The sequence below is a fragment of the Meriones unguiculatus genome, chromosome 15 (genome assembly GCF_030254825.1).
Source record: "Meriones unguiculatus strain TT.TT164.6M chromosome 15, Bangor_MerUng_6.1, whole genome shotgun sequence".
In the NCBI taxonomy this organism is placed as follows: domain Eukaryota; kingdom Metazoa; phylum Chordata; class Mammalia; order Rodentia; family Muridae; genus Meriones; species Meriones unguiculatus.
Genome location: NC_083362.1, coordinates 78317276 through 78345261, shown reverse-complemented (window position 1 = coordinate 78345261; position 27986 = coordinate 78317276). Strand labels below are relative to the sequence as shown.

At 44.1% G+C, this 27986-nt stretch overlaps 1 protein-coding gene and 1 non-coding gene across 3 annotated transcripts; both read right to left on the bottom strand.

Annotated features, from left to right (window-relative positions):
• Window positions 1-494: 494 nt before the first annotated feature.
• Ppp1r7 (protein phosphatase 1 regulatory subunit 7) lies at window positions 495-27964 on the bottom strand. Of its 2 annotated transcripts, XM_021632047.2 has the most exons (10): window positions 27833-27964; window positions 24958-25086; window positions 20380-20435; window positions 19287-19352; window positions 18693-18823; window positions 17114-17276; window positions 14265-14381; window positions 11456-11560; window positions 7480-7566; window positions 495-1841 (listed from the first exon to the last, which is right to left on the bottom strand). In XM_021632047.2, the coding sequence occupies exons 1-10, from the start codon at window positions 27882-27884 to the stop codon at window positions 1665-1667; spliced, it is 1083 nt and encodes a 360-aa protein (XP_021487722.1). In that variant the 5' UTR covers window positions 27885-27964; the 3' UTR covers window positions 495-1664. The 2 variants fall into 2 exon arrangements, with proteins under 2 accessions (XP_021487722.1, XP_060224892.1); XM_060368909.1 differs by lacking the exon at window positions 7480-7566.
• On the bottom strand, window positions 3600-3701 carry LOC132648191 (U6 spliceosomal RNA). The gene has a single exon (XR_009586566.1). It is a non-coding gene; the product is annotated as a U6 spliceosomal RNA (small nuclear RNA).
• Window positions 27965-27986: the final 22 nt, after the last annotated feature.

Sequence of the window (27986 nt, the reverse complement as noted above, 5' to 3'; positions counted from 1 at the left end):
CAGGGGCATTTTCTATTCAACATAACTGGGAGCTTCCAGCTAGTTCTAGACTCTGGAGGTTCTTCCTGGGACTTAGAACTGTTTTGAGGAATAACTTTTGTCATTTCTTCCTAATTCCAGAATTTAAATTTACTTGGAGATGCTTTCCTCTGCCTATTCCATGTAACTGTTAGGATTTTCTCACAAAGGACTGCTATAGATACATCCTTGGGAGTGCTCTGCTGGCTTTGGTGCCTGCCACTCCCTCTCTTATCACTTCTCTCTGCATACTCTATAGAAGCCACGCCCATGGGGGGGGGCTCCTGTGAGGTACTGCAGTAAGGACACCTACATTTTAGTTCTTGGGTGTCTAAAATGTCATCTCTTGTTCTCAGACATCAATGGTGCCTGGCACAATCCCAGGACTATGGCACAGTGTTCTATGGGCTGCATGCTGCTCCACCCAACATTCCTTGTTCAGAGCTTATTTCTTGACAGGGAGATGCTGCACAGAGTCAGATCATACAGTTTATTTTGGTGAGAATTAGAATCAGAAAATGGTTGTTAAATCCCATATAACCATTCTGACATTACAAACTCCCAGGCAGTTGGCCAACTGGTTACCTTGGACACCTGGGCACATGCCTCACAGCTCAGGGCAGGCTATCTCCTGATATGGAACAAAGCTGAGATCAGTGCTTTCTAGAATCTTCTGTGATGGAAATGGGATGCCTTTCATGGGATGTAGCCTCTGAGCAGATTAAGTGTAAGCACAAATGAAGAGACAGAATGAATCCAATGGACTCAGGTATGAACAGTAATTGTCACATGAGGCGGTTAGTGGTCCCATTTTGGACAGTATAGAACTAGAACCCTGGAAGCTGAGGGGTCTTTGGTGACCATATTTAGTCCTTACTGGGTGAAAGAGGAAATGTGAAGCGCAGATGGATAACAATGCTCTTTCAGCATTAGATTCACACGCTAGGAGTTTGCTCACAGAAATTTCATCTAAATAAGGCCAGAGGATTATGGGTGAGAATAGGAGGCCATGTAACAAGAGCTTAGTTATGCACATTCAACATTAGCTGGGCAATATGGAGTGAAGTTCTCCATAGTTCAGCTTTTACCAAGTGGGAACAAGGTCATACAGCACCCAGCATGCTCAGTCATTACTCATGGCAGAAGGACTTAAGGATTACAGCTTTGGAGACTGGATCATCTTTTACTCAACTTTTTAAAATATAATTTTTTTTCTTTTCAAAATTGGCCAAGAAAATATTTTTTTCTTTCCAAAATTGGTCTGAAAGACTATCAAGTGTGCTGTTGTGGGTCATGATTACTTAAGACCTGAAAACTGACTTGAAGGCCTGCTAGGGCAGCCCAGAATGCCCACCAATCTAAGGACACAGACAGACAGGAAGAACAAATGACTGTGAAATGTCCTGCATTCTCTCCATGGCTACAATAACCATCATCAATTCACCAGGAAGACCACGTGGCAAGATTTAATAGTGTTGGCATCTCCAAATGGCGTATGGCATCACAGGCCAGGTACCACCAGTGCCTTATTATTGCCATTGGGTTGTGACTGTTGGTATAGTGACAACTTCAGGAGCAATAGGTAGATTAAAAAACCGTGGCTGGGAAGTTCTTTTGAAAAGAGGGACCAGGTGAAGAGGAAGGACTCAGAACCTGACGAATGTGGCATCGATCTGCCGAACGGAGGGTAGGGCCAGCATGATCTTCCGCCGGTACTGTGGGTCCTTCTGCAGGGGATTGCGCTCCAGGTACACGGTCTCCAGGTTCCTGGCACCCTTCAGCTCATCAAGGTCACTCCAGCTCTCCAGAAGATTGTCATTCATCTGAGGGAACACGTGGAAAAAGCCTTTGGAGATGGGCTCTGGCCCCTATGTCCCGGGATCCCCAAATATGAGACAGGGGTCATTAAAACTCTCTACGGTCTTTCTTATCCAATCCCTCAATTACCACTTGGTATTTCTTGGCTGCATTTTAGCAGCACTGTGAAAAATGATACCTGTTCACACACTCACTTGGGTCACACTGTTGTGACAGGCCTCAATCTACACTAAGTTTGTTAGAGAAGAGCTGAAGCAGTATTGTCTGACCACCTCATAGCCCTCAAGCAGGTCTGAAGCTGCTTTGGGTACTCTTCCTATACATCTGATCTCACCAACTGCTGTCTAGGCTGAGACTGTGCTGACCATAACAGCTGACCGGAAGCTGCTCTACTCCAAGCATGACTCTGAGATCACCTCTGTGCTACATTTTTGAAGATGTTTCCACTGCTAGCTAGCTCCTGTACACAAAGGCCACCCATGGCTGACCAACACTGCCAACACCTCATGAGGAACACCAGATCCTGCAGTGGGTTGGGGCCTGAGCTGTGGGATTCACAGTCTCATCTCTGCCAGCCCATCTAGAAGAGGTGAGCCTGGCAGAAGAGTGCTCTCCCTAATCAAAAGAGGCATCTACATGAGCCTGGAGCTGGTTGACTTCCACACTGTCTAATGATGGGATCAATTTTTGAGACAAAAGCTACCTTGGGTGAGAACCTGTAGTGCCAGGTAAAACTGTCCAAACCCAGTTTCCAGTTTGACTAAGTACTATGGCAGAGGTTTGGAAAGGGCACCTTTTCAGAACAGCCACAAAGGTGTGGGCCCAAGGAATGCTAGCAAATGTTTAATCAACAGCTTGTTCTACAGAACAGAGAAGACACATGATTACTACTTTCTGTGGTGTAAATAGCATGGCTGAATTGGTACCAACATGATGCCAGTAACTGCAGCCATTAGGGGTGTGCACAATTGGCTACTCATGTCACCCAGGCTAGATGCAGTCCAGTGCACTTAATGGCTTGAAGACAGAAACTAAACGGCAGAGCAAGCAACCATGTCAACAGTCCAAACTGAGTAGCCAGTCTAGCTTCACACTTTGGGACTTTGACTACAGTCCCATTTTGCCCACAGAGTCAGAAGTCATGTCTGTAGACACTCCAAGCTGCAGGGCCTGCACCAAGCTGCTACAGGAAGTAGAGGCACCACCCATGGGGAAGAGACCTCTCTAGTCTGAGAATTTACCATGGCCAGAGATGGGGAGAGCAGAAGCTAAAATGACACACATTAGGACATGGACAATCTACATGTGAAGCAGAAGGGAAGTGGAGGCCTGCAGTCAGGGTGAAAGGTCCCTGGGTGAGAATGCAGTGGAGGGGGCATCTCAAGGCCTTAGAATTAAGAGCCTCTCAGGCACTTGCCCTGAGATTCTACTGTCCTCAGGTTGTGGCAAGGCACCATTCCTGGGTTTGAAGCATCTAGTAAGTATAGGTCTTGGAAGTGTTGCTACTCTTTCGCTGATGATTCATGAGGCCCTATCCTGTGTGAAGCTCTGAAGAATGCTGGGATTTGACAGAGTGATGATGTCCATAGGGAAAGACAGGGAGGGGATCTGCAATACAACAGTGAGAGGCACCGTGGAGAATCATGGGGCTTTGTAGAAATTTGGCTTTTATTCCTAAATGGGATGGGAATCCAATACAGGTTTTCTAGAAGGGCCTCTATGTTTCTCTCTGGTTTCTGTCTTTTTATTAACCTATATACAATAAACATATGGAGTGCTTCACACATTTGTGTTTCATCCTTGCACAGAGGCCACGGTAATTTCTGTATTGTTCAATTTAGTACATGTGTAGCCAAAGCAAACACAAGAATTTTATCTGGAGAGTACAAATAGGGCTCCAAGTCAGAAGATGACCTAAACAGTACAGGGAAAGAAGTTGGTGGTTTGGGCCAGGTGGCAGCAGCAGAGGTGGGGAAATGCAGGGTTTTAGATGTATTTTGAAGGTAGAAGCAAGAATTTAGATGTTGGAGTGGATCTGGCACACAGGAAAGGGGAAGTATAGGAGGATGTCAAGACCCTGGTATGAGGATCTGGAAGGATAGTCATTGTCCCCTGAGGTTGAGCCAAATGGAGGGACTGTGAGTACAACCCATGATCTCAGGCTTGGACTTGTCCTATTTGGATGATGGCTCAACACATGAGCAGACAGCTAGATCCAAGAAAGGCTCTGAGCTAGAGAAGTTTGGCTACCAGGAGCAGAGCGGTGACATTTAAAACTGTAAGACTGGATAGGGCTGCCAAGGAGAAAGGAAAATGAAGACTCAATGCTAGAGCACTCTTGTGGGTGCAAAACAGCAGAGGAACAAGCAAAGACAACCAAAGACTTAGGGTGATAGGAGAATTGAGGCCAGCAGTTTGCTGTATGTTTTGAGAAATGTACAGGAATTAAATATATTTGATTAGAAGTGGGAGAAAGATGAGGAATGGAAAGGATGTTGGATATAGAATGTGTCCACTGGCAGAATGGAATTCAAAGAGACATATAAAAAGCAGTATGGTCACTGACCCACTGGAATGGATGTTGGCTGTCAGGTCATGCTGGTGGCTGCATTCTTAATTGCAGCAGGCTCAGGAAGAAAAATCCCTACCTGTTATCACCTAAACAGAGCAAGTTCAAGCCTGAGATCATGAGCTCCCTTTCCTGCCCTTTCATCTCTGGGTCCACTTCAGTAGATAAGGGTCCACTGCTACAGCCAGGCTAGACAAGGGCTAGCTGTAAAGGGGAGCTGAGAGAGGACAATGCAGGGGAAGGAGTTAGGCCAAGGTGAGACTTAGGATGAAATCAGGCCAATGAGCTTGAAGTTCATGGAAAAGGCTACAAATGATATGGAAGTCAATCAAGGGACTGAGATGTTAGGTCATTAGAAAAATCATCTACAGGGATCCTAGTATTACCAGTAATGTAGACAGAAAAAGCAGTGTCAGAGAGAGTGAACTATTTGCAGGGAAGAGGCAGTAGATGTGTGTGGGAGGTGTCTGAGAGCTGGCAAGCGTGCATGGTGCCAGGGTGGGCTACACAGCCTCTGTGCCAGCAGCTACTGCTTATCACTGATTGAGAATGTGTGGGGCGAGGCCAGCACAGGAAAATACAAAGAGAAGCAACTGATCCAATCATTTGCTGGTAATATAAGTAGGTAATGTCTGGCGTCAATAGTAGGGACAGCAGCAAGCAGGCTGCTGCCAGAGGTTCTCCTTCCCTGATCTAGATTTTGTTCAGCATGTTTGCTTTGCTGGCTTGGTAGGGGAAGGGTCAGGAATGGACCCCTGAGAGACCTGTGCCATTCCTCTTAAGTCCAGACTGTAACAGTGTAACACTTCAAGTACAGTATATATGCAACTGTTTAGTTTCATAATACCTAGCATACAAGGAGTTACTAGTCATGTAGAGAAAGAATGACAAAGAAACATAAAACATGTTCTTAACAACATGTTCTCAAAGGCTGAAAGTACAACTAGAACAAAAATTCATTGCATAGGCACTTTGGTCAACTTCACTGTCAGTGTGATTAGATTTAGAATCAGTAAGGAGCTATACCTCTGGGGATGTCTGAGGGGATTCCCAAAGGAAGGGGGCCTACCCTGAATGTGGGTAGCATCACCCCTTGGGGCTGGGATCTTGGGCTGCACAGACAGTGAAAAGCAGTGTCATCAGACCCTCTCTCTGGAAGGGGCCAGTCTAGGTGCATGCTCCTGCTCCCATCAACTCTGCCATGACAGACTGTGCTCTTTTAAACTGTGAGCAAAATTAATCCTTTTCCTCTTAAGTTGTCTTTGTCAGTTATCTTGTCAAGAGAAGTAACTAGGGCTGGAGATGTGGCTCAGCAGTTAAAGTGTTTGCTGCATAATAATGGAGATGGTATCCTATGTAACAATCCAGGTATCCTGCATGTGCATGTAATCCCAGCTCCAAAGGAGGAGGAGAGAGGGGGATCACCAGGCTGTTAGTTTCTAGCCTAGCTGAGTGAGAAAATGTCAGACCCAGGTTCAGGGAGAAACTGCCTCATGTAAATAGGCAGGGGATGACAGAGAAGGGCACAGATACCCTCTTCTTGCCTCTGTCCCACACAAAGGCACAGGCATACATTCATACACATATGTACTATAAAGACATAAAAATAAACAAATAAATCTTTATAAATGTAAGTAGTTAATTAATGAGCAAGATTTTGAAGAAGGATAAACAATAGCTTGAAGATAGAGAAACTGAAAGCACATAAACTGAGGCTCAGACCAGAGCAAAGCCTGAGGACAGGAGTGGGAGAGATGAGCAACAGATGTTGATCTAATCACCAAAGGACTAATACACGTATATTTATATATTTAGAAGAAACTAAGGGTTGGTAGAGACTAGAACAATTTTAGAGAAAAAACAAAACTTGCCTAGATTGCACAAAAACTATAAATTTACAGATTTAAAAAGCTCAGTCTTACGTGGTGGCACATGCCTTTGATCCCAGCACTTGGGAGGTGGAGGCAGGTGAATCTCTGTGATGTAAGCCTGTCCTATGTAGAGAGTTCCACAACAGTCAGGGCTACATAGAGACCTCACTAAAAAAAAAAAAAAAAAAAATTGTATATCTGTAATTCTGTACTAAAAAAATGTGAAGGTGAGTGTAGAGGAATTTTAACAGAACATGGCTGCTCTGGCAAGAGATCACATCCAAAGATCTTCTAGGTCTATGTGATCTGGCTGGACTAGAGACATGCCTTTAATCTGGGAGACAGAAACAAGCAGATTTGAGTTCAAGATCAGCATTGTATAGAGCAAGTTTCAGGTAAAGAAAAGCTTAGGTCCAGGCATGGTGTTTCATGCCTTTAAACCCAAACAATGAAGGTAAAGTTAGTTTGTAGAAGGAAGCACCCATGTTTGATGTTTATTGACTGGCAGAAACAGTGACAAATCAGAGAAAGATTTGACAGAATAGAATATGCCCAACTCTCACAGGAGAGAGAGAGAGAGAGAGAGAGAGAGAGAGAGAGAGAGAGAGAAGGCAGTTTTACTGGGACAGTAACATAGAGACAGGTTGCAGAGAGAGCACTCAGGTGAAGACTGAATGAGCCCGAGACTAAGGAGCCAGGAGATAGAGCAGACTGCTGGAGTTTGAGGCCAAGCAGAGCAATTAGGGGACTGAGAGAGAAGCCAAAGTGAGTAAGTCAGCTGGGAAAGGAGTTTGAGCCAGAACAATGGAATTGAACCAGCCAGCCCAGAACTCAGTAAGAACAGGAAAGGGTGAGCTTATTAAGCAGTAATTTTCAGAGACTGAAAATGTTCTAGGCCGAGGTTAAATTGTATGGAGGCGAGAAGCTTCCAGGCCCAGGTTAGCAGGATGCAGTAATCCTCCTAAACAACAACTGTAGCAGGCAAATAAAAGTTCCTTTTACAGGTGAGAATGGTAGATAAAATGGATCAGGAGAGAAAAACACTTGTTAACAACTTGAGTGTGACCCCAGAACACATGCACACATAGTTCACCGAGCATCAGGGCTTCCAGGACTGGCAGACTTGCAATGAGTCACGTTTTGCTCAATGGGACTCACTGAGCCAAAGAGATAGCTACCAATCCCACTAAGTTTAAAACTTACCCAGAATTCTTGCAGTTCTGTTAGATGACTGATATTTTCAATCTTTTTTATTCTATTTGATGCAATGTCCAACATGGTGAGTTTGTTCTAAAATAAGAAAATATTTTTTTTTTTTCTGGATTACTGAAGTTCCACAGCAGCGTGCAACCACATGCAACAGTGTGGAGCTGAGCTGAAGGCTTCAGGTGAACCACCCTCTGCCTTGGCTTGGCTTTGATACTCCAGGCTGATACCTACAGCTTCTCCAGGTGGACCTGATTCAGTGTTTCTGCTCAAAGCTTCATGAAGCTTTCAGTCTCTGAAATTTGCTTCAGTGTGAAGCCCCCATAACCACTGGGGACCCCAGTGAGACCCTTGCTCCTGTTCTTATGATCTGGGAAGAGCAGTGACCCCGAGCTGAGGAAGAAACGACAATCGCTGCGGTGTGTCTTTGGTGTTCACCATGAAGAAATACATAGTGCTCTACAGTGGAATCACCCTACAGCTTCTCTTCAGTGAGGACTAAGTGAGGATAAGACACGCCAGGCACACAGTGGGGGTGGGAGTACCACAAAAGGTCTTATCTCAGACAAAACTACCTAGGGCCTAGGTAGTTAAGAAGGGCCGATGTTGTTGTCTGTTGGGCTGAGAAATGATGGCAACAAGGGAAAAGGGAACCTTAGCAACTAATGGTGGTGTCTGTGGATACCATGCATCCTGCAGGACACAGCATTGTGGTTTTTTTTTTTTCTTTCAGTTTTTTGAGATAGGGTTTTTCTGTGTAGCCCTGATTGTCATGGGACTAGCTCTGTAGACCAGGCTGGGCTTGAAGTCACAGATCTGGAAGATCTTGAAGTCACAGAAGCCCACTTCTGTGTTCTGAGTGCTGGGATTAAAGGTGTGTGGCACCACCACTCTGCTCACAGCATTGTGTTTTATGTGCTCTAAAACGTGTCAAATGTCGCCTGAAACACATCAGCTCAGCTTTGGTAACTGTTTTAAAGTTTCTAGTTTCAAGATTCAACAGAAGAACAATTTCATGGTGAAAGTTAAGTCTCCTGTAGCTCACAGTGCTGGCCAATATGTTTTAACAAACCAAACCATTGGAATTTTTTCCCTTGCACTGGCTGGGAACCAGATAACAGTCCTTCCTCTTCTGCCCTCAGGACCTCCCAGCACTTTAGACTCATGATCCCTGTTTTCTGGTGTCTTTGCATTCCTGGTGTCTTGATTCCAAGTCTTTCCAAGTTTTAATGGAAATTAAAAAAGATAAAAATTTCAAACATAGCCAGTAGCTACATAGCTATTTTACATAGCTATTGTAAAAAATATTACATCTGTGGCTTCCGAGTTCCTTGATGGTTTCATATTTCCATCATACTGCCCCCACACCTGACACAACAAACATCACACCAGCAGAGGCACATATGCCAGAAGCACTGAGTCCAGATGTACACACGTACAAATGTCACCTTCATCATGTTACTGCCCTTGTGACGTGTCATATACATGGAGAGGCATCTCCTTCTCACCCTCTTATCCTTAGTCACTTCTGTTCCCATGCACTAAGCGGTAGTGTTCCTACCCAACAGCAATTCAGAGGGCTTCAGAGTCAAAAGGGCCACAAGACAACTGTATGTACAAAGGGACTAAAGGGACAGACCACACCCACCAATGGCAACATCCCCCGGCACTTTGTGATGGTCCTGTGGTGTTCAAACTGTGTGCAAGACTGCAAACTAGCAAAAGAGAAGTCCAAGTACAAAGGCTTGGAGCAAAGACGGCTGATGGTATATACTGAACAACAGGATTGGCCCTAATCTAACCTGAGATGCAGTTGTACACCTTCTGTGTGAGGAGGATTTGAGTGCTAGCAAGACCTTACTTTTGTTTAATTAAAAAACAAAACAAAGCCAGGTGTGGGGGTGCATGCCTTTAATTCCAGTGCTGGGAAGGCAGAGGGAGGTGGATCTTTTTGAGGCCAGCCTGGTCTACAAAGGGAAGCCAGGATAGCCAGGGCTACACAGATACACTCTGTCTCAACAAATAAACAAACCAAAAACCAAACCAAACAGGGAGGGTGGGACCGTTTTCCCACAGCACAGGTCATAGCTTCCCATGATACCTAGTAACACCCAGGTCAAAAGCTAGAACAAACATGTTAGACGGAAGGGAAAAAGCTAAGGAGTCAGATACATTAGACAGATGCCTTGGGATGTTGAAGAATGAGCATCTGACAAGTGGGCAGTGACAATGTATGTGCCACTTGGGAAAAAGCATTTCTTCTTCTCCCACCATGAAAGTAAATTCCTGATTAGGAGATAAAACTTGGGCTGGGCATGGTGGTACACATCTTTGATGCCAGCACTGAGGAGGCAGAGGCAGGTGATTCTCTGAGTTTGAGGCAGCCTGGTCTACAGAGTTGTTTCAGGACATGGAGGGCTACATAGAAAAACACCAGCTCAAAAACCAAAAAACAAACAACCCTCCCTAAACAGAGAGAGAGAATAAAACTTGGGACAACATTAGGTAAATATTTTATCATTAGTTAAAATAAAATCTGAAAGACTGTCACATTTGACCATAGTAAATGTTAACAGTATTTTTCTCTTTTGTTTTTGAGACCCAGGAGTGACATGAAGTTTAACCAAGATGGAGATATTACATGTCTTAGGTAGTATTCTACACCCATGCTTCTTTCCTGTTTGCTTGAAGACAGCCCTGTACCACAAGGGAACTACAATACAGATGTGCTGGTCTCTTAGTGGGGGCTGCTACCTGTGGGAAGCAAGGGTATTGGTGCTCTCAGTGTGTGATCTACCCAGCCCCTCAAGGCTTTCCCAGGTCTCCTTGCTCCAGCGGCTGCCCCCATCTCCCCTTCTACAGAAGTTCAGAAGCTGGTTTAATTGTACATGTGACTGAGGCAGGGTCTCATGCTGCCCAGGCTAGCCTTGAGCTCACTATGTAGTCAGGTTCAGCCTTCAACTTCTGATTCTTCTTTGTTCACCATTCAGGTGCTGTGGTTATAAGTGTGTGCTACCACTCCTGGCTTCACAAGCTGACTAAACTCTTAATTTAACTTAGTGGAAAGCACCAAACTGTTGCACAGGCAAATTTTAGTTTTTCCAACACATGATGCTAAAACCCAAAACACTGGTTTTCCTCCAGAATGATATCACTGCTGTAACTCAGGCCTGGATGGGGTACAGAGGGCAAAGGAACCTATGATGAGATCTGAAGAATGATGCTTCCAAGAACAAAAGCCTCACCCAATCTTGGTATATTTGCTGTCAATTTAACAAAACCAAGCAAGCAAGCAAGCAAGCAAATAAACAAAAATGTTCCCCATAAACAAAACAAAACAACCCCAGTAAAACTGAACAAGTAAAATATATTTTATTTGTGTTGAATCATGCTTGGAGGAAAAACAGGTGGGGCCAAAGGCAACCTATATGAGAGGCTCTTCTTGATGGGAGGCTGGAGATGGGTGGGAGGAGTAGAGGAGGAAGGTGAGAGGCAGTTGGGAGGAGGAGACCATATGCACACTGGACTCAGGGAGAGGGGCAGGGAAGCAGGAGCCATGCTCTTTCTTCTAAGCAGCCTAGCCAAGCTCACCCTGTAGCCTTTGCATGCTGGGGGTGGGACTGAGGCAAGGCACTAAGCTCAGGAGAAATGGGAAGGATAGAGCTAGGGATACTTGTGTTAGCTATCTGTGTGAGGCAGAGGCAGATAAAGATTTCTCAAAGCACCCAAAGGCCTAGAGTACAGGGCAGATGTGCAGTGAGCTTCCCTAGAGAGTGCCTGTGATCCTTGAAAATGCACAGGCAGCCATGACACAACACATTGGCCCTTTGACTTATTGGGACAGAGGGCCCTTAGCGCACATCCTGCAGGCGGTATGCCCACCTGAGGCCGGGCCTGGAGGGCAGTGGATACCAGCACCCCCCCTCCTCTCTCCCTCCCTTTATCTCCCTCAAACAGACCAAGGGGCTCTTACGTTGTTCTCCAGGCCTTCGATGACCTCAATGCCATTGTGGCTGAGGTACAGCTCCCGCAGGTTCACCAAGCTCTGTAAACCCTCTATCTTGGTTAGCCGGTTGCTCTGTAAAAGAGAGTTAGATGTCAGCCTTGGGGCTGAGATGGTTCAGTGGTTAAAACATTTGCCACTCAAGCTTGAGGATGCCCAGAGTTTAGACTCCCAGAATCCATACTAATACCAGGTGAGTGTGGTGACTTGCTTCTAATTCCAAACCTGGAAGGCCCGAGACTAGAGTTCTCCAAAACAAGCTGGCCAGCAAAAGCAGCCATGTCAGTTAGCTCTGGGTTTGCCTGAAAGACCCTTTTATGAGTGAGGTGGGTTCCCTTGTCAAGGGATGACTCCCAACTTCAAGCTTCAACCTCCACATGCATGCACACACATGTGCATGAATACACAGATATTCATGCCACATACATACAAATGTTAAAAGAGTAAAAAAAAAAAAAAAAAAAAAGCTGTCAGCTACACAGGTTAGAAATAGAATGGTTTCACAAATGAAGCTTCTTTATCCTGAAGACTCCTAAGAAAAGGTATTTTACATAAACTGTATTTTGATGGGGATGGGGTGAAAATAGCTCAGTAATTAAGAGCACTGGCTGTCCTTCCAGAGGACTTCGGCTCATTCCTAGAACCCACATGGCTGCTCATAATTATCTGTAACTCCAGTCCTGGGGAATCCAGCGCCTTTTTCTGGCCTCCAAGGGCACTAGGTATATATGTGGTGCACTGACATATATGCAGGCAAAGCATCCACACACATAAAATAAAAAAATTTAATGTTCTTAATAGGAATTAGAGAAGACTTAACATCTCTCTTGGTTGAAATTCCTATCTGGACATTCAGGATCTTTTATATGAAAATCTCACTTTTTTTAAAGCTATATCTTCATAAGGTTTACTTGAAGTAATTAAAGTAAACCTTGTGTGTGTATGTGTACATGCCCATGATATAGTGGATACAAGGAGGTTGGGGAAAACTTGTAGGAGTTAGTTTGCTCCTTCTATCACATGGGATTGAGCTCAGGTGGTCAGTTTTGGAGCAATAGTCTACTTGCTCTGCCATCTCACTGGATTACTGAATTAATTTAACAATTTAAAAATGTCAGAAGTATAATGAAAACGTCTTTCATGTACGGGTGTTCTGTCTACATGTATGTCAGTGCACCATGTACATGCCTGATTATTGAGGCCAGAAGAGGGTGTTAGAGATGCTACATGGATGCTGAGGCCGAGTTTCTCTGGAAAGCAGCTAGTGCTCTCAACTACTGAGCCACCTCTTCAGCTCTCTTCAAATTATATTTTAAAAAATATAATATATATATCATGATACATACACATAAATATTATATATGTATATTTCAATTAAAAAACAACTTTCAGGAAGTCGGTTCTCTCTACTGTATGGGACCTGGGGAGTTGAACTGAGCTCATGAGGCTTGGGAACAAGTACCTTTACTTACTGAGTCATCTCCCTATCCTAACATTTTTTTTTTTGAAACAAACCAGTTTTCATTTCTTTTAGGGTATTTTACAATTCAGTCAGTTCAAGAGTGTCTCTTCCAGAGCAGTCTATGAAGCATCTATTTTACTCAGAGTCTAAGAGGTTTTCTGAGGCTGTTGGTGGGTCCTGCCAAACAAACAGGCATCCCAGGGATACCCAGTCACATCTCTCTTGACCCTCAAGGTCTGATTCTACTAACTGCCGCCAAACTGAACCCGACCTCCCACCCTGCAATAAAAACAAAACCTTAAAAAACAGCAGCAAAATAATTTGACACGAGCCAGGCATAGATAGTGGTGCATGCCATTAATCCCAGTATGCAGGAGACAGAGACAGTTGGATCTCTTGTGAGTTAGAGATTCGCCTGATTCACAGTAAGCTCTTGGCTAGCCAAAGCTTCATAATGAGACCTAGTCCCCCCCCCAAAAAAAGTTAGTGTGAATGTATGAATCTGTTAGAAAGTGCTGAACAGGGCCTGCACTCTCTGTGCAACCTTGACAAATCTCTCCATTTCTACCACTGAACAGACACGTTTGAGGACTGGGTAAGCTCTCCTTCTGAAGATGCCGAAATTAATATGGAAGGAATGAGAGTCTTTCATTACTATTTTATGTGCATAAACATTTGTCTACAAGTATGTCTGTATATCACATACTTGCCTGGTACCCTCAGAGGCCAGAAGAGGGTTACAGATATTTGTGAGTTGAGTGCTGGGAACTGAACCTGTATTATGAGACAGCAGCCAGTGCTCCTAACTTCCGAGCCACCTCTCTAGCCCCAGGGATGTAAATTTTTTTTTTTAAATTAAATTTTGTGTATATGGGTGTTTTGCCTGAACATACATTTTTTCTGTGCACCACCATATATGTGACTGGTGCCTGTGGAAGCCAGAAGGAAGGCTCAGATTCCCTGGGAATAGATTACAGACAGCTTGTGAGCTGCCATGAACCTGTGGGCCTTGAACCTGGATCCTCTGCAAGAACAGCTGGTGCTCTTCCCCACTGAGCCATTACTCCAGCTCTCAAAAGTAAAATTCTTAACAGTAAAACTAAATTATATAAAAAGAACAAAAAAAAAAAACAAAAAAAACCCAGAATTTTAGTTTATAGGGTATGTGTATATACAGTTTGTGGCTTCTAATGCTTGAGTCATCTACTAATTGTGAAACAGTGTAGACCATGAACATAAAAGGGAATACAACCAGGCTGTGTGTGGTGGGGTCAGCCCTGTGGGAATGAGAAGCTGGGAGCTGATGAGGTCCAGTACCTGCATACTGAGGACTGTCAGGTTGGTAAGTGCATCCAGGTTCTGAAGTTTTGTAATTTTGTTTTTCCCCAGAAACAAACTCTCCAAGTTGGTTAATGTGTCAATATTTTCAATTGCCTGTGAAACAGATGAAACATCAAGGTAAATGTTCTCTGCGGTCTGGAAACCTGTACCAAATGAGGGGCCTAGCCCAAGGCAGTCTAAAGCTTCAGCTCTGCGATGTCCGCACTCTGCGAAGTTTTCAATGAACTCTCTTGGATAAAAAGGAGGAACATGATGACGACTGAAGACTGATTCCTGGGCTCACTTCCAACCCTCACACTTTCTTTTTTTCCTGGGCTCACTCCCAACCCCACATGCTTTATCCCTTTCTCTTTCTCTTTTCTTTACTGAGACAGGGTTTCTCTGTGTAGCCTCTGGCTATTCTGGAACTTGCTCTGCAGACCAGAGATCACCTGCCTCTGCCTCCCAAGGCCCGCGCCACCACCGCCCCAGCAACCCTCATGCTTTCAAAGAGCTCTGGGATTATCTGAAATCTCAGAAGCTAGCTGATTTTTCTAGCTCTTGTGGCACTCCATCCTACCTAGCCTTTGAGACTGTGCATTCCTCTTCCTGTGCTTTTTCTTGCTGCAGGCCCTAGCTTTTTCTAGCCCTAGCTTTGTACCCTTACGGTTCTTAGAGAACCAATGTGGTACAGTACTTCCAAACACCAAATGAAGGGTACTCCAAACATGGGGTGGGCAGACACATCCATGTAAATACCTTCCTCAGCCACTAACCAACGAGGGTGAGGACAGGCACAGCACAATGACACAATGATGTTGAAATTAGGCTCAGCTTTATAATTTACTAATCCCTCTTATCTGCCCATGGGGAAGCCTCCTTCCTCTGCCTGGAAGATCCTCTTACCTATATGGACCTTTGAAGTTCCTCTGTCAGATACAAGGCACTTTTCCCTGTAGTTATAAGTCAAGTGGTAAAGGATTGGTTTTGTTGTACTGGGTGTGGGGGTACATGTCTTTAATCCCAGAACTGGGAGATCTCTGTGAGTTTCAGGCCAGTCTGGCCTACATAGTCAGTAAGACCTTGTCTCAAAAAGACTTTGTTTCTGTGTTCTCCTACATCAGTTTTTTTTTTTTTTTTTTTTTAGTAACAAGGAGGGCCTATAGGAGGATGCTTGAATTTCACTCAGAAGGGGAAATACAATTATCTGAAGTAGACAGAGGGAGGGAACTGGATGGAAGAGAGGATGGAAGGGGATTGGGGGTGGGGATCAGGTGTGGGTAGAGTTAGGGGAGTGGGGAGGAGGAGGACTGGGAAAGAAAAAGGAAATCCATGGGGAAGGGCATCTCTGGGATGGGGGAGGCTCTCAGGAAGTCTATAGAGGGTGTTCCTAGCTGAGATTCCTAGCAGCAGGGGATAAGGAGCCTCAAGTTGACACCTCCTGTAGTCAGGTGGGACTTCTAGTGGAAGGAGGGGGACATCAACCCACCCATAAAACCTTTGACCCAAAATTTGTCCTGACTTCAAGAAGTGTAGGGATAAAAATGGAGGAGAGATTGAAGGAATGGGTCAACCAATGACTGGCCCAACTAGAGACTCAGTCTATGGGAGAAAGCCAATTCCTGACACTATTAATGATACTCTGCTATGGTTATAGACAGTAGCCTAGCATAATTGTCTTCTAAGAGCTTCCACCCAGCAGCTGATGAAAACAGATGCAGACTCACAGCCAAACAACAGGCAGAGCTCTAGAAGACTTGTGGAAAAGTAGGAGGAAGGATTGAGGGAGCTGGGGGTGTGTGTGTGTGTGTCAAAGATACTTTAAGGACTATATAGTCAACTAACCTGGGCCCATGAGGGCTCAGAGAGATTGAACAGGCCACCTACACATATTTAGCAGATGTGCAGCTTGTTCTTCATGTGGTTCTCCTAACAATTAGAGTGGGGGCTGTCTCTGACTCTGTCGCCTGCCTTTGGATCCCTTTCCCCTAGCTGGGCCGCCTTGCCTGGCTTCAGTGGGATAGAATGCACTTAATACTGCTTCGATTTGATGTGTCAGTGTGGGCTGTTACCATGGGGGGTGGGGAGTTCCCCTTCCCTGAGAAGTGGGGGGGATGGGGAGTGAAAGTGGGGGGTTCAATCAGGTAGTAAAGTTATTAAATAATTAATGGGAAAAAAGGCCTCTTGGGCAGTGGTGGTGCATGCCTTTAATCCCAGTACTTAGGAGGCCGAGGCAGGTAGATCTCTGAGTTCAAAGCCGGCCTGGTCTACAGAGTGAGTTCCTATAGCCAAGGCAATGCAGACTCAAACAAACAAACAAACAAACAAACATACAAATAAGCCAGTCTCTCATTTCCATTCTGATCTATGTTTTCAAAGTCAAATGGATATTGAACAATAAACCAAATCCTGCCAGAGGACATGTTTAGGGGATGAAGGGCCAGCCCAGTATTCCAGGGCATTTCAACAGCAAGATACTTGCTTATCACATGACAGATCACTGCAAGTGACCACCCTGGGAAACATCTTATATGCAGATGGAGGAAACCCACTATGAACAGGTTTAAAAAGAAAGCTTGGCTGCTTACTTTGTGGACAGGCTTGGCACAGGACTATGATATAGATAAAGAGCCAATGAAAGCTAACTACCAGATTAGACCAGTTGGTATGAGCATGGTTCTTATTAATACTGGCTTACAGTTAGCATTTTTCCTTAACAAATATTTCTCTGCTTCAAATACTATGAACATAAGAAAAACTCAGCCAAGTACACACTCTGTATATACCACTGAAGAGCCAGACTGCTCAGTGGGCTGTTCCCAAGACATAGTGTAACCTGTACCTACCCGGATCCGGTTAGATCCCAGCTCCAGCATTTGCAGTTGATGTAAGCTGCTTATATTCTCAATTTTATTGATTTTATTGTTGACCAAGAAGAGTTTTTTCAGCCGTGTCAGTTTGTCAATCCCTTCAATGTTCCTCAGCAGATTAAAAGAAATATCTAGAACCCTGGAAAGAAACAAAATATTTCTTGAATGAACAGACCGTGTAAGAGTTGGAATCCCACTTAGAGCGTATCTGCCCCCAAGGTATACAGAGATCTGACCACGCCCCCACCACTCATTGAGTGGCTCACCCTGGAGCTGTCCTATGTGATCATGGGGTTGCCTGGAACTTGGGAAGGCAGTAAAAGCAACTTGTAGGCTATAAACACTGTCTCTTATGGCCTTACTTAAGAGCAGAAACCAGGTGCCTGTGTCCAGGGCAGAAGCTAGTACCATGCCTTGTACAAACTCAACCTGAGCAGTGTTGGACAGCTGGGCATGGTGATGCATGTCTGGAAGGCCAGTAATATCAAGGTGGAGACATGAGGATCAAAATTCAGGATCATTCTCAGCTACAGAGAATTCAGCTGAGCCTGGGCTCCATGAGATTCTATTTCAAAAAACCAAAACAAAACCCAGCACCAACAAATGACCAAAGTCCAGCTAAGGCTGCAACTAGGTAAAGCTGACTCTTTTTGTCAGAAATGTTGCTGACACTTTTGCTTTAAAAAGGGGATTATGGATTAAAGCTCCTCTCTCTCTAATTCTGACATCATTATTGAATGGAACCCAGCCAGATGCCCAGTTCCAGCCTTTGTTGGTATAATGTTCTTTTGGAATGTATACACCTTACCCTTGTTAATTCAAATTTGGATTTCTCTCCCCAACTATCTGGTTTCAATCTGGACATTGCATTGTGATACTTTTTCTAAGCATCACCTGTCTCAAGTTTGTGTAAACATGCCACCATTTGTTCTCTAATTTGTCAATTAAAACAACCAGCCACAATGTTGAGCAATGGGGAGGATAGGGTGGGACATCCTGGTTCAGAGTGGGGGGAGAGGAAGGAAGAAGAGCCAGAGGAGAGGAAGAAGTAGAAGGGAGAGGGGAGGAGCTGGAGGAGAGGAAGGGATAGGAGGGAGAAGAGGAGCAGAAGCAGGGACAGCAGAAGCTGGAAGAGAGGTCTTGGAACAACATGGAGAAATGAACCAGACCTAAGATACCACTAAAAGCAAGTATAATGAGTGAATCTGAATGGCAGGAACTATGCAGGCTTGGAGGTTTAGGATAGAGTAACTATTGCCCAGCATTGTGTTCTAGGTTAACTAAATAAATCCTAGTCTCTGTGTGGTGATTTGGTTATAGCTGTTTAGGATTAACTACACCTTTACAAAAAGATATATTAATAGTAAATATTAAAAACCGAATACAACAAGCCTTCAATGCTAATGGCATCTATGAAGCTATTGCTCTCTCTTAGAGCCCTAGCATCAGCAGGACCTGGTACAGACCAGCCCCTGAAGCTTATGGCCAGGGTGGGTAGGTTCTGGGGAAACTGGCCACCCAACTTGTCCCATCTCTTCTAGGTCCCCATACTCACTCCAATTCTGTCAACGCCTCAAGATTCTCAATCTTCTTGATCTGATTATCATAGAGATCCAGTTCTCGAAGACTCTGTAGTTCCTCCAGGTTTTCAATACATTTAATTAAGTTTTGACGAAGACAGAGTGACTGGAGGGCAAGAGGAGGATTGGCATTAGTAAAGCAACACAGGGCCACCTCTCAGGGGCTGTTTTATGTTGGCCTTCAGGAGGCAGGTGAGTTAAGAGTGAGAAGCTGGAATTAACCTCCTGTATTGAGGACAGGCATAGGCCTAAAGGGAAGCCAGGTTGACCCCATACTTGAACATAGCTGTCTGGGGAGGGAGGAACTGAATAAGGGCTTCTTCAATTGCCAGGACTTGAGAAGCAAACTTAACTGCAGTGAGATGAAAGACTCTGCAAGTGCTCACTGAGGCAGCCTCAGAACCCAGTCAGGCTTGAGCTACCCAAATGCAGGAAAACACCTGCCCCATTCATAACAGAGATATGAAAATATAGGCCAGTACCACCCATAGGACAGGAACAAGAATTGTGTATATTCCCCAAGTAAATGTTACCAAGTCACCTTGTGTGCAAGGACAGATCCCTCTCACCTTCACTTTCTTCAGCACCTCAAAACCTTCAATCTTTCCAATTCGATAATGATTCAGATCAACATCCTGAAACACAGAGGAATCATGCTCAGATCTGCCAGAGTTTTTGGAGACCTGGCCAGAAGCTGTTCAGGAGATTCTCAAGTGGGGAGCAGGGCAGATGATGTGATGCTAAGCAGATCCATTGTGACTGGCATATGACAGTGATAAAGACACAGGGAAGGTCACCAGGTTTAGCTTTTTGTTGTTGTTGTTTAGCTATGATTTAGTGTATTAGTTTTACGTAAAACTAATCTAGTTGTCAGTCTGAATTAAATCCCTTAGCAACTGGACACAAACACACTTAAACATGCACACACAGAGTTTTCCATAACTGGGGGTTGTGAGGACCCCACCATCAACATGATCACTGGACTCAAGTAACTTGTGAGTCAAAAACATTTCATTTGGTTACACAGAAATAGATTTCAACCACTGGTATTAAAAATAGTTAAAATACATGAAACCAACCCAATCAAGGGAGGCTTAGATGTCACTAATTTGTCACCTTTATAAAAGATATGCTAACTCGGGCATGGTGGTACACTCCTCTAATCCCAGCACCCTGGGAGGCAGAGACAGGCAGATCTTTGTGAGTCTAGCCTGGTCTACAAAGTGAGTCCAGGACAGCCAAGGCTACACAGAGAAACCCAGTCTTGAAAAAAAAAAAAAAAAAAAAGGCGGGGGAGGGAGAGGAAGATAAGCTAATGAGCCAGACATGATGGCACACACCTGTAATCCCAGCATTTGGGGAGGCAGAGTTAGGCGGATCTCTGTGAGTTCGAGGTGAGCCTGGTCTACAAAGTGAGTCCAGAACAGCCAAGGCTACAGAGAAACCCTGTCTTGAAAAATCTAAAAGCCAATCAAAACCCCCAAAAATAAAAATAAAAAACAACAATCAAAAAACTCCCAAAAAAGAGAAAAAGGAAAAAACAAAAACAAAATAAAAAACCAATTTCCCCCTTACCAAAAAGAAAAAAAAAAGATAAGTTAATGGTTAGGACCATCATCTGTAACCACGGCCCCTGAGGCTGGGCCAGGCAGGCAGCATTACCTCTGCATCTCCATCTAGGCTGATGGTTTCCATATCCACTGTCAGCTCATGTTCCTCTACAAAGAAAGAAAGAAGAAACAATTCTGTTTGTAAGAGTCAGTGGCCACAGGTCTTAATAAAGGGTTGCCACTTCGCCCTAGGGCTAAAGAAGTTTTATAAAGCAGGGGACACTAGAGAGGAAAAGGGCGACAGCAAAATCTCCAAGTGTACATGCATGCTTCTGAACCTCTCACAAAAATCCCATGCAGCTTGATCTGGTGGGAAAGAGGAGAGGGACAGCTTGCCTGAGTCTTGGTGAACCTACTCAAGCCTCGTCACTGCTGGGAAGCACGTCCCCTTGGAGTCTGGGGAGTGTGCCAAGCAGCCTATCTACCCATGTATTCTTTCCCTCTTGTTTGGGGCAATAAATCAAGCCGCTTGAATAGAGATAATGCGGGGCATATTACATGTTTTGGGATGTGACTTTTATTGCTTTGGAAAGTAGCCCAGCATCTACAGATGCTTCTCTGAAGAGAGGGAAACAAAATGAAGCAGAGCTCAACAGACAGGCTCAAAGAGCTTCATTAAATAATTTAAGTGTACGTCTCAACTGGAAGCCTGGTGAACTTATTCCAGCAGAGAAGTCTATTTGGATTTCATGAGACTATCCACCCTTGAGAGCCAGATATAAATTGCTTCCTGCTGCAGGGGAGAGCTTCATATGAATGGTTCCTTGTTTTAATTTCATCAGAACCTGATTAAGTATGATGCTGAAAGAACTATGACACATAGAAATGCAAATATATGTGCACACATTCCCTATAACACTTTGAGGGTAACAGCATTTTTCCTACCATCAAAGTGTTACCCACTTTTCCCAGTGATCTTATTGATCCAAATAAAGCTATCTATTTTAATTGGATTCCTGCTCCCCCAATTACAACCCCCCATTTTAGATCAATTGTGTAGCCTAGGCTGGCCTTGAACTTTTTTGTTTATTTATGCACATGGATGCTTTGTCTGCATGTATATCTCTCCATCACTTGCAAGGCCAGTAGAGGCCTGTAATTCCATTATCTCCCTGGAACTAGTCACAAGATGGTTGTGTGCCGACATGTGGAATTGAACTCATGTCCTCTGGACAAGCAGCCAGTGCTGTTAACTGCTAAGTGTTAGGGTGATCTTTTTATGCACTGTGTAAAAACTGTCCTCATGTTATTCAAAGGTTGATTTTTGTACCCAATTGATACAGCTGATACAGGCCAAACTTTGATATTGTTGTTTTTATGAAGCATCTCCTGCCTTAGTATTTTGTAAGCATTGTTCTCCATCACCTTTTGATTGCTTGAATAAAGAACTGAATGGCCTATAGCAAAGGCAGGAGAGAGAGGCAGGACTTCCAGGCAGAGATTGGAACTCTGGGAAAGAAGTATGTGCAGGAGAATTTGCCAGCCAGACATGAAGGAAGAAGCAAGTGCCAGGACTAGAGACTGCGAGGTAATGAACTATGTGTCAGAACAGAGATGAATATAAATGGGTTAATTTAAGTTATAAGAGCTAGTAGGGAACAAGAATGAGAAGGGCAAAAGCTATTATAAATAAATATAAGTCTCTGTGTCATTATTCAGAGCTGGGGTGGGCACAGAAGTGCATACAGTTTTAAACTAAGCTATCCCTCCAGCCCTTGGCCTTGAATTTTTAATCCTGTTTCAGATTTTCAGATGCTGGGATGACAGATATGTACCACTATACCTAGCTTCACAGATGGTGTTTCTCTTAAGACCCTTTTTATCTTGAAACTTTCTATAGGAAGGAGACTGCTTTTTTGAGTGCTTCTTTTGAGTCTAAACTCTTTGTTCTATCCCAGAATGCTCTCTTTCTTTCTCTCCTCCATTTCCTTGAACTTCTTATCACTGTTTACTATTTTTTTCTAGGCCCTTCTTCTTCCTCTTTATTTTCCTTAGAGCAAACAAGTACTTACATCTGCAGTGGAGCCAGTTTGTACATCCTTGACATGCCACACATCTTTACACATCAGCCCCTGTCTAGCTTCCCCAAACATTAGTAGACTATGTGCTGGTCAGCATGTTTCTTCATTGGAGGTCTCAGAGAGGATCATGCGGCAGGGGCCCAGCTTAACAAAGACAAATTGGCCCTACAAGCCTGAATTCACTTCACTGACTTTCCATGATGTCTTTTCTACAACAATCAACAGTATCCAATTAAAATGTTGTTTTTCTATAGTTTACCCATAATTTATTAGATACCAACACAATTGGATACCAACCAATCTGGTGCTAAATAAAAGGAACTAGACAAGACCAAGAAGACATTACAAGATCTCCTTATCCTCAAAAGACAGCAGTAATTCACTGTCATGAACTCAGGAAGCTGTGGCAGGAGACACATTACAACTAAGGCAAGGTAGCCAGGTCACTAGTGTCCAAGTCAGACATTGTAAAATTACAAGTAGGTATGAAGCGGTAGAGCATTGCACTAGAAGTTGGAACTGGGCTACCCTAGGCTCCTCAGTCCACAGTCCAAAGTTCCCTTTGGGATGTTCCTGTCCCTACTTGAAATACTAGCTTAACCCAGAACAAGGTTACCAAGTGGAACTTACTTCTGAATGCAACAAAGTGGTATTTTTTTTAAGACTATAGGGCTGAAGACATAGCTCAGCTGCAGAGTACTTAAGGCCCTGGGTTCAATACCTAGTTAAAAAAAAAAAAAAGGAGTGGTGGCCAGGAAAGCTGGGAGATAGCTTAGTGAAGTGTTTGTAGAAGCACAGGACATGGGTTAGATCTCTGAGCACGGTGGTGCATTTGTAATCCTGGTACTTGAGAAGTCAAACCATACTGGCTTACTGCAGTCAGTCTAGCCTAAATGGCAATTTCCAGGCCAGTAAAAGACAAAGTAAACAGTGCATAAGGAACAAACAATACCTGAGACTGTCTTCTGGCATCTACTTGCACACACTCAAACATATGCCTGCACATACACACTTCACAAGCGTGAACATGCACACATACACACAAAGTTGAGAAATACAAGAAAGTAATAGCTGACATGTTTGATGTGTTTTGCTGAGACTTAGGTAAAAATAAGTAAGAACAGTTCTAGTTTCTCCAAGGACTAGAAATACATGGCCCCACAGAATTATTACATGTTCTAGTCATCTGGAGGTAAGAATGTGGACTTTAAGCTGGGCTCTAGCCCAACTGGCCTGCTTTGCAGTGGGGATCTCTGGCCAGCATAGGGCTCTCTTCACCTAGCATACATTAGAGTCTTCTTACAATGAATGACCCCTCACAATCACATTGCTAGCCAGAATACAAAGCTCAGGACCGTGCTGCTCTAACTTCCAAGTCTTGTAGGTTGCCTCCATTTCAGTGGCACAGATCTCAGCCCTTCGTAACTGCCAACAATGAGGACAGAGCCCATTTGCTTTATCCACCCACATCACCTCCAGATACCAGCTCTGAAGTTCTAAACTAACTGGCGGGTACTTTTGTGGTAATCTCCTTTTGCCTTAAAATTTGGTTACCATAGTTACCAATCATCTTTGCTGGCACACAGCGCACAATGCTATTTTAAAAAGTAGCTATGTTTTTACAAATTTATTTTTATAAAGGTAATGCATAATTATGAATACCTGAAAAATCCACACAGATCTGGAAAAATGTAAGAGGCAGAATTTTCTCTCAAGCCTGCTGTTAAAAAGAGATTCTAAGCAATGCTAATGTATTTTCTTTTTAAGCAGGAAAAACTAAATACTCATTTTAAAACTAAAAAACATTTTAAAATGCATACTACTTAGAAATTTATATGCCCCCACAAACCTAACAATTCAGCTGGGACATTTTTCTGTGTTCATGTTTTCTTTCATTCTTTTCCATGTAAACTATATTTCTAAGCAAACACATAAGCATAGACTATTACTGAGGAGGGTCTAAAACTCCCACAGGAAGCTGTTCAGTTCCAAATGAAGGGATTATCCTAACATCTCTGCTTGTGATAAGGTGATTCTCAGGCCTATATAAATGTTGAAATGGATGTAGGCATGGTAGTACATACCCTTAATCCTAGCATTCAGGAGGCAGAGGTAGGCAGATGTTAGTTCTAGGCCAGCCTTTTCTATATAATGGTTTGAAGACCAAGCAGGACTACACAGTGATATCCTGTCTCAAAGAAAAGAAATGAGGTTGGATCAGAAGCAATTTCTCATCATTGTGGCAGGATATAGAAGCATAGCATTCATCCACCATGTTCTCTTCAAAATTTGCTTTTTGAGTAAAGGACTAAAAAATCATTTTCTGGTTCTGTTCTAGGTGATACACTAATTCCAATACCATCAGTAGTACTACTGTCCCTTCAGCAGAAATGGATCCACCGTACTCATAAATGTAAATTAATCATTTGCTGAGGCAGCACTCTAGAGAGCAGGCTGCCCTTTGCCAGCATGCCTACTTGCCCAGTCTCCTGAGGACATTTGAGGAACATAACTACTGCCGTGAGGAGACATTGTGTACAAAGAAGCAGCAGTCTTCAACAGAACCCTTCCCCCTATTTGGTGAGTCCAAGGTTAACTAAGCCTAGTACCTTCTGGGTCCTCTGCCCCTCGTGTTACTCCATCCTTCAGGCTTTGCTCACTGAGGTCTGTCACGATGCCAGCGCCGTGCTTCTTCCCTTCCTCATCACCTGATTCTTCAGATTCAACCCGCCTGTCAACTGAACCCACACACGTCAGTGAGAATTCACTTCATGTGACAATTTGAGGAACATAGAAGAGATTAACACCAGTTGTAAGTAAGCAAGGCTTCTTTCTAAAACAGTTGAATTCAGTTTATGAACACTTGAATGTTTTCTACATCCAAACACTAAGTTATAGAGGCAGGAAACGGTAGACCACATAGACACAATGAACATGCTGTTCTTCTCCTCCAAGAGCTTGTAAAGAATTGTCAAGTGTTCTGAAACCTGGATCATCTGCAATCAGGAACACTAATAGCACCACTTAGTGAGGTACATTCCAGGCAGCGCTCACATTTGACCTTATGTCCACAAGAGGGGACCACTGTGACCCTTTTGTCACATACCTTCATTGATGTCTCACTATTCATTGGCCAAGATAACTGGCTCAATTTACAGGCCCACATTCTGAAAGAAATCAAGACTAACTAAAATCAGACTGTGGGCAGGGAGGAGCTCTAATGAAAATGAGAATGTGTCAATAGTGCCAAATATCCCAGGTAAACTGCTGATGTTAAATGATAACAGGACAGAGTGTTGGTAATGCAAAGCTTTTTGAGTAAATAAACAGATTCTGAATTATGAATAAAGCAACAATGAAATGTTGCTTTGGAAAATGATTTTTTATAAACCACAATATTCATATCTGTAGAAAAGAGTTAGTGGAGCAATTCCCCTTGTCAGGACTGAATGAGAAAGGGCACAAGAATGTCTCATGTGTATGACATGTAGGAGAATGTATTAAGCCAAGAAGCCCAGGATAGTCTGTGATCAAGGATTAGGGAAACTAGGTTCTGAACTATTACAGTCTGCACCTCCCTCAGGAGGAGCCAGAAGACTGAAGGGACAGTAGTTGCAACCTGTGCCTCTATCCTCAGGGTAGCAGAGAGGTTCTGGAGCCTGGGACAATGTGCAAGAATGTGACCGTGTAGCTATGGGTATGATAAGCTAGTAAAAAGACAATGAAATTTGTTAAGAGGAGGAAAGTTTGAATTAAGGTATTACAGTGATAGAGAAGGTGTCAAAATGTGGAGGTCACTGGGCATGGTGGCGCATGCCTTTAATGCTAGCACTCTGGCAGATTGATGCGGGTGGATCTCTAAGAGTTCTAGGTCAGCCTGGTATACACTGCAAACTTCAGGACAGCCAAGGCTACATACTGACAGCTTACCTTAAAAAACAAAGCAAAACCAAACTAAGCCAAAAACAAACAACCTCCCCAAACAAAACAACCAAACAACAACAACAACAACAACAAACCCTCTAAAAAGATGCAGGGCTGTAGAAACATAAATGTCAGCTGGTAATGACATGTGTGGGAGTGGAAGAGAGAAAAGCCTGGCTTTTGTATTTGCTCTTTACAGAGAAACAGAGAAAGAAGGGAGAAGGGTGCACTGGAGGAAGGAAAAGGAGGATGGGAAGAAGCATTTCCTTGCTTAGGAAAGATTCAAGAGTTAAAACAGGCTGAGTACACCTGTAATCCCAGCACTTGGCGAGGCAGAGGCAGGTGGATTAAGGCCAGCCTGGTCTACAAAGTGAGGCCAGGACAGCCAAGGGTACATAAAGAAACCTTGTCTCAAAGAACCAAAAACCAAACAATCAAACAAAAAAACCCAAACCAATGGAACAAACAAAAAACCCGACCTCTAGCTCTCCAAGAGCTTTTCTGAGCAGCCTTGCTGGCTCTTTCCAATCCCCACTGCATATGACTGTTAATTTAGGTCACTTTTCCATACTCCTCTGCTTTTGACTGGGTTTCCTTTCTCTGGCTAGTCCTCCCAACCTGTCCCAGTCTGGGTGACATCTAGTGATTTTTCAAGGCCCAATTCAGGGAAGCATTCACCACTCTTCAAATTCGCTAGTCTTTTCTTCCACAACCCCCATCCCTTGCTCTTCCCTAGGACTCTTCTCAGAGAAGTGAGTGACCTTCCAGAAGTGAGCAATTCTCATCGAAATAGGAGTCTTTCAAAGGAATTTAAGACTCACTTGAGGCTACAATGAGTAAGGTAAGTACACACACACACACACATATATATATATGTACACACATATGTATATACATAGAGTAAGTGCACACATACTATACATATAATATATAAGCACACATGTAATACTTATGTAGCTACACAACTGTGGACAAAAGCTATATATTTATATATGTATATAACATAATCCAACAGAGTGAAAAAGGGAAGAAAGTTGAATTTAGTCCTTTTGAGACTTGAACCCCTAGAAAATAAGACGCTGTCTTGTAAACCCAATCTCTGGAGCGCCTTGTTACCCATCCCTCTGCCACAACCCATTCTCTTCCAGAGCAGACTCTTTTCCAACCGCGCCGCGTGAACAAACTGTAGACTTTGCAGGTACCCACGCCTGAAGCCTCAGTTTCCCAATGAGTTTACAGAGGACTGTCCCCCGGCCCCTCGCCTGTCAATCTCGGAGCTTTAAGACTAGGTTCCTATAGCCGCGGCTTCCTCATCCGTCCCCAATCCCTGGGCGGGCTCGCGCCACGTTGTTCCCGGGGCTCTGGTTCTTCTGGCCGCTGCCGCCCCCGGGTCGGGGCTCCCGGACTCCGAGCCTCCCCCGCCCTGTCCAGCCCGTTTAGCAGCTGTCAGAGCTCCGTGGCTGTGGCCGGAGACTGGAGTCCGAGTTCCGATCCCGCCAGAGGCCGTGCTCGCCCAGCCCCCAGCTCGCCGCTTCCCGGTCGCCCGCAGGGGCCGCTCACCCTCCATCATCTCTTGCGACTGTTGCTGCCCCTCGCCGCGCTCCGCCGCCATATTGGCTGCTCTTCCCCTTTCCGGAATCTGTCGCCTCAGGCCATGGGCCAATCGGAACTTCAGACTCAGTCAACCAGCCAATGGAACCAAGCATAGCAGCGC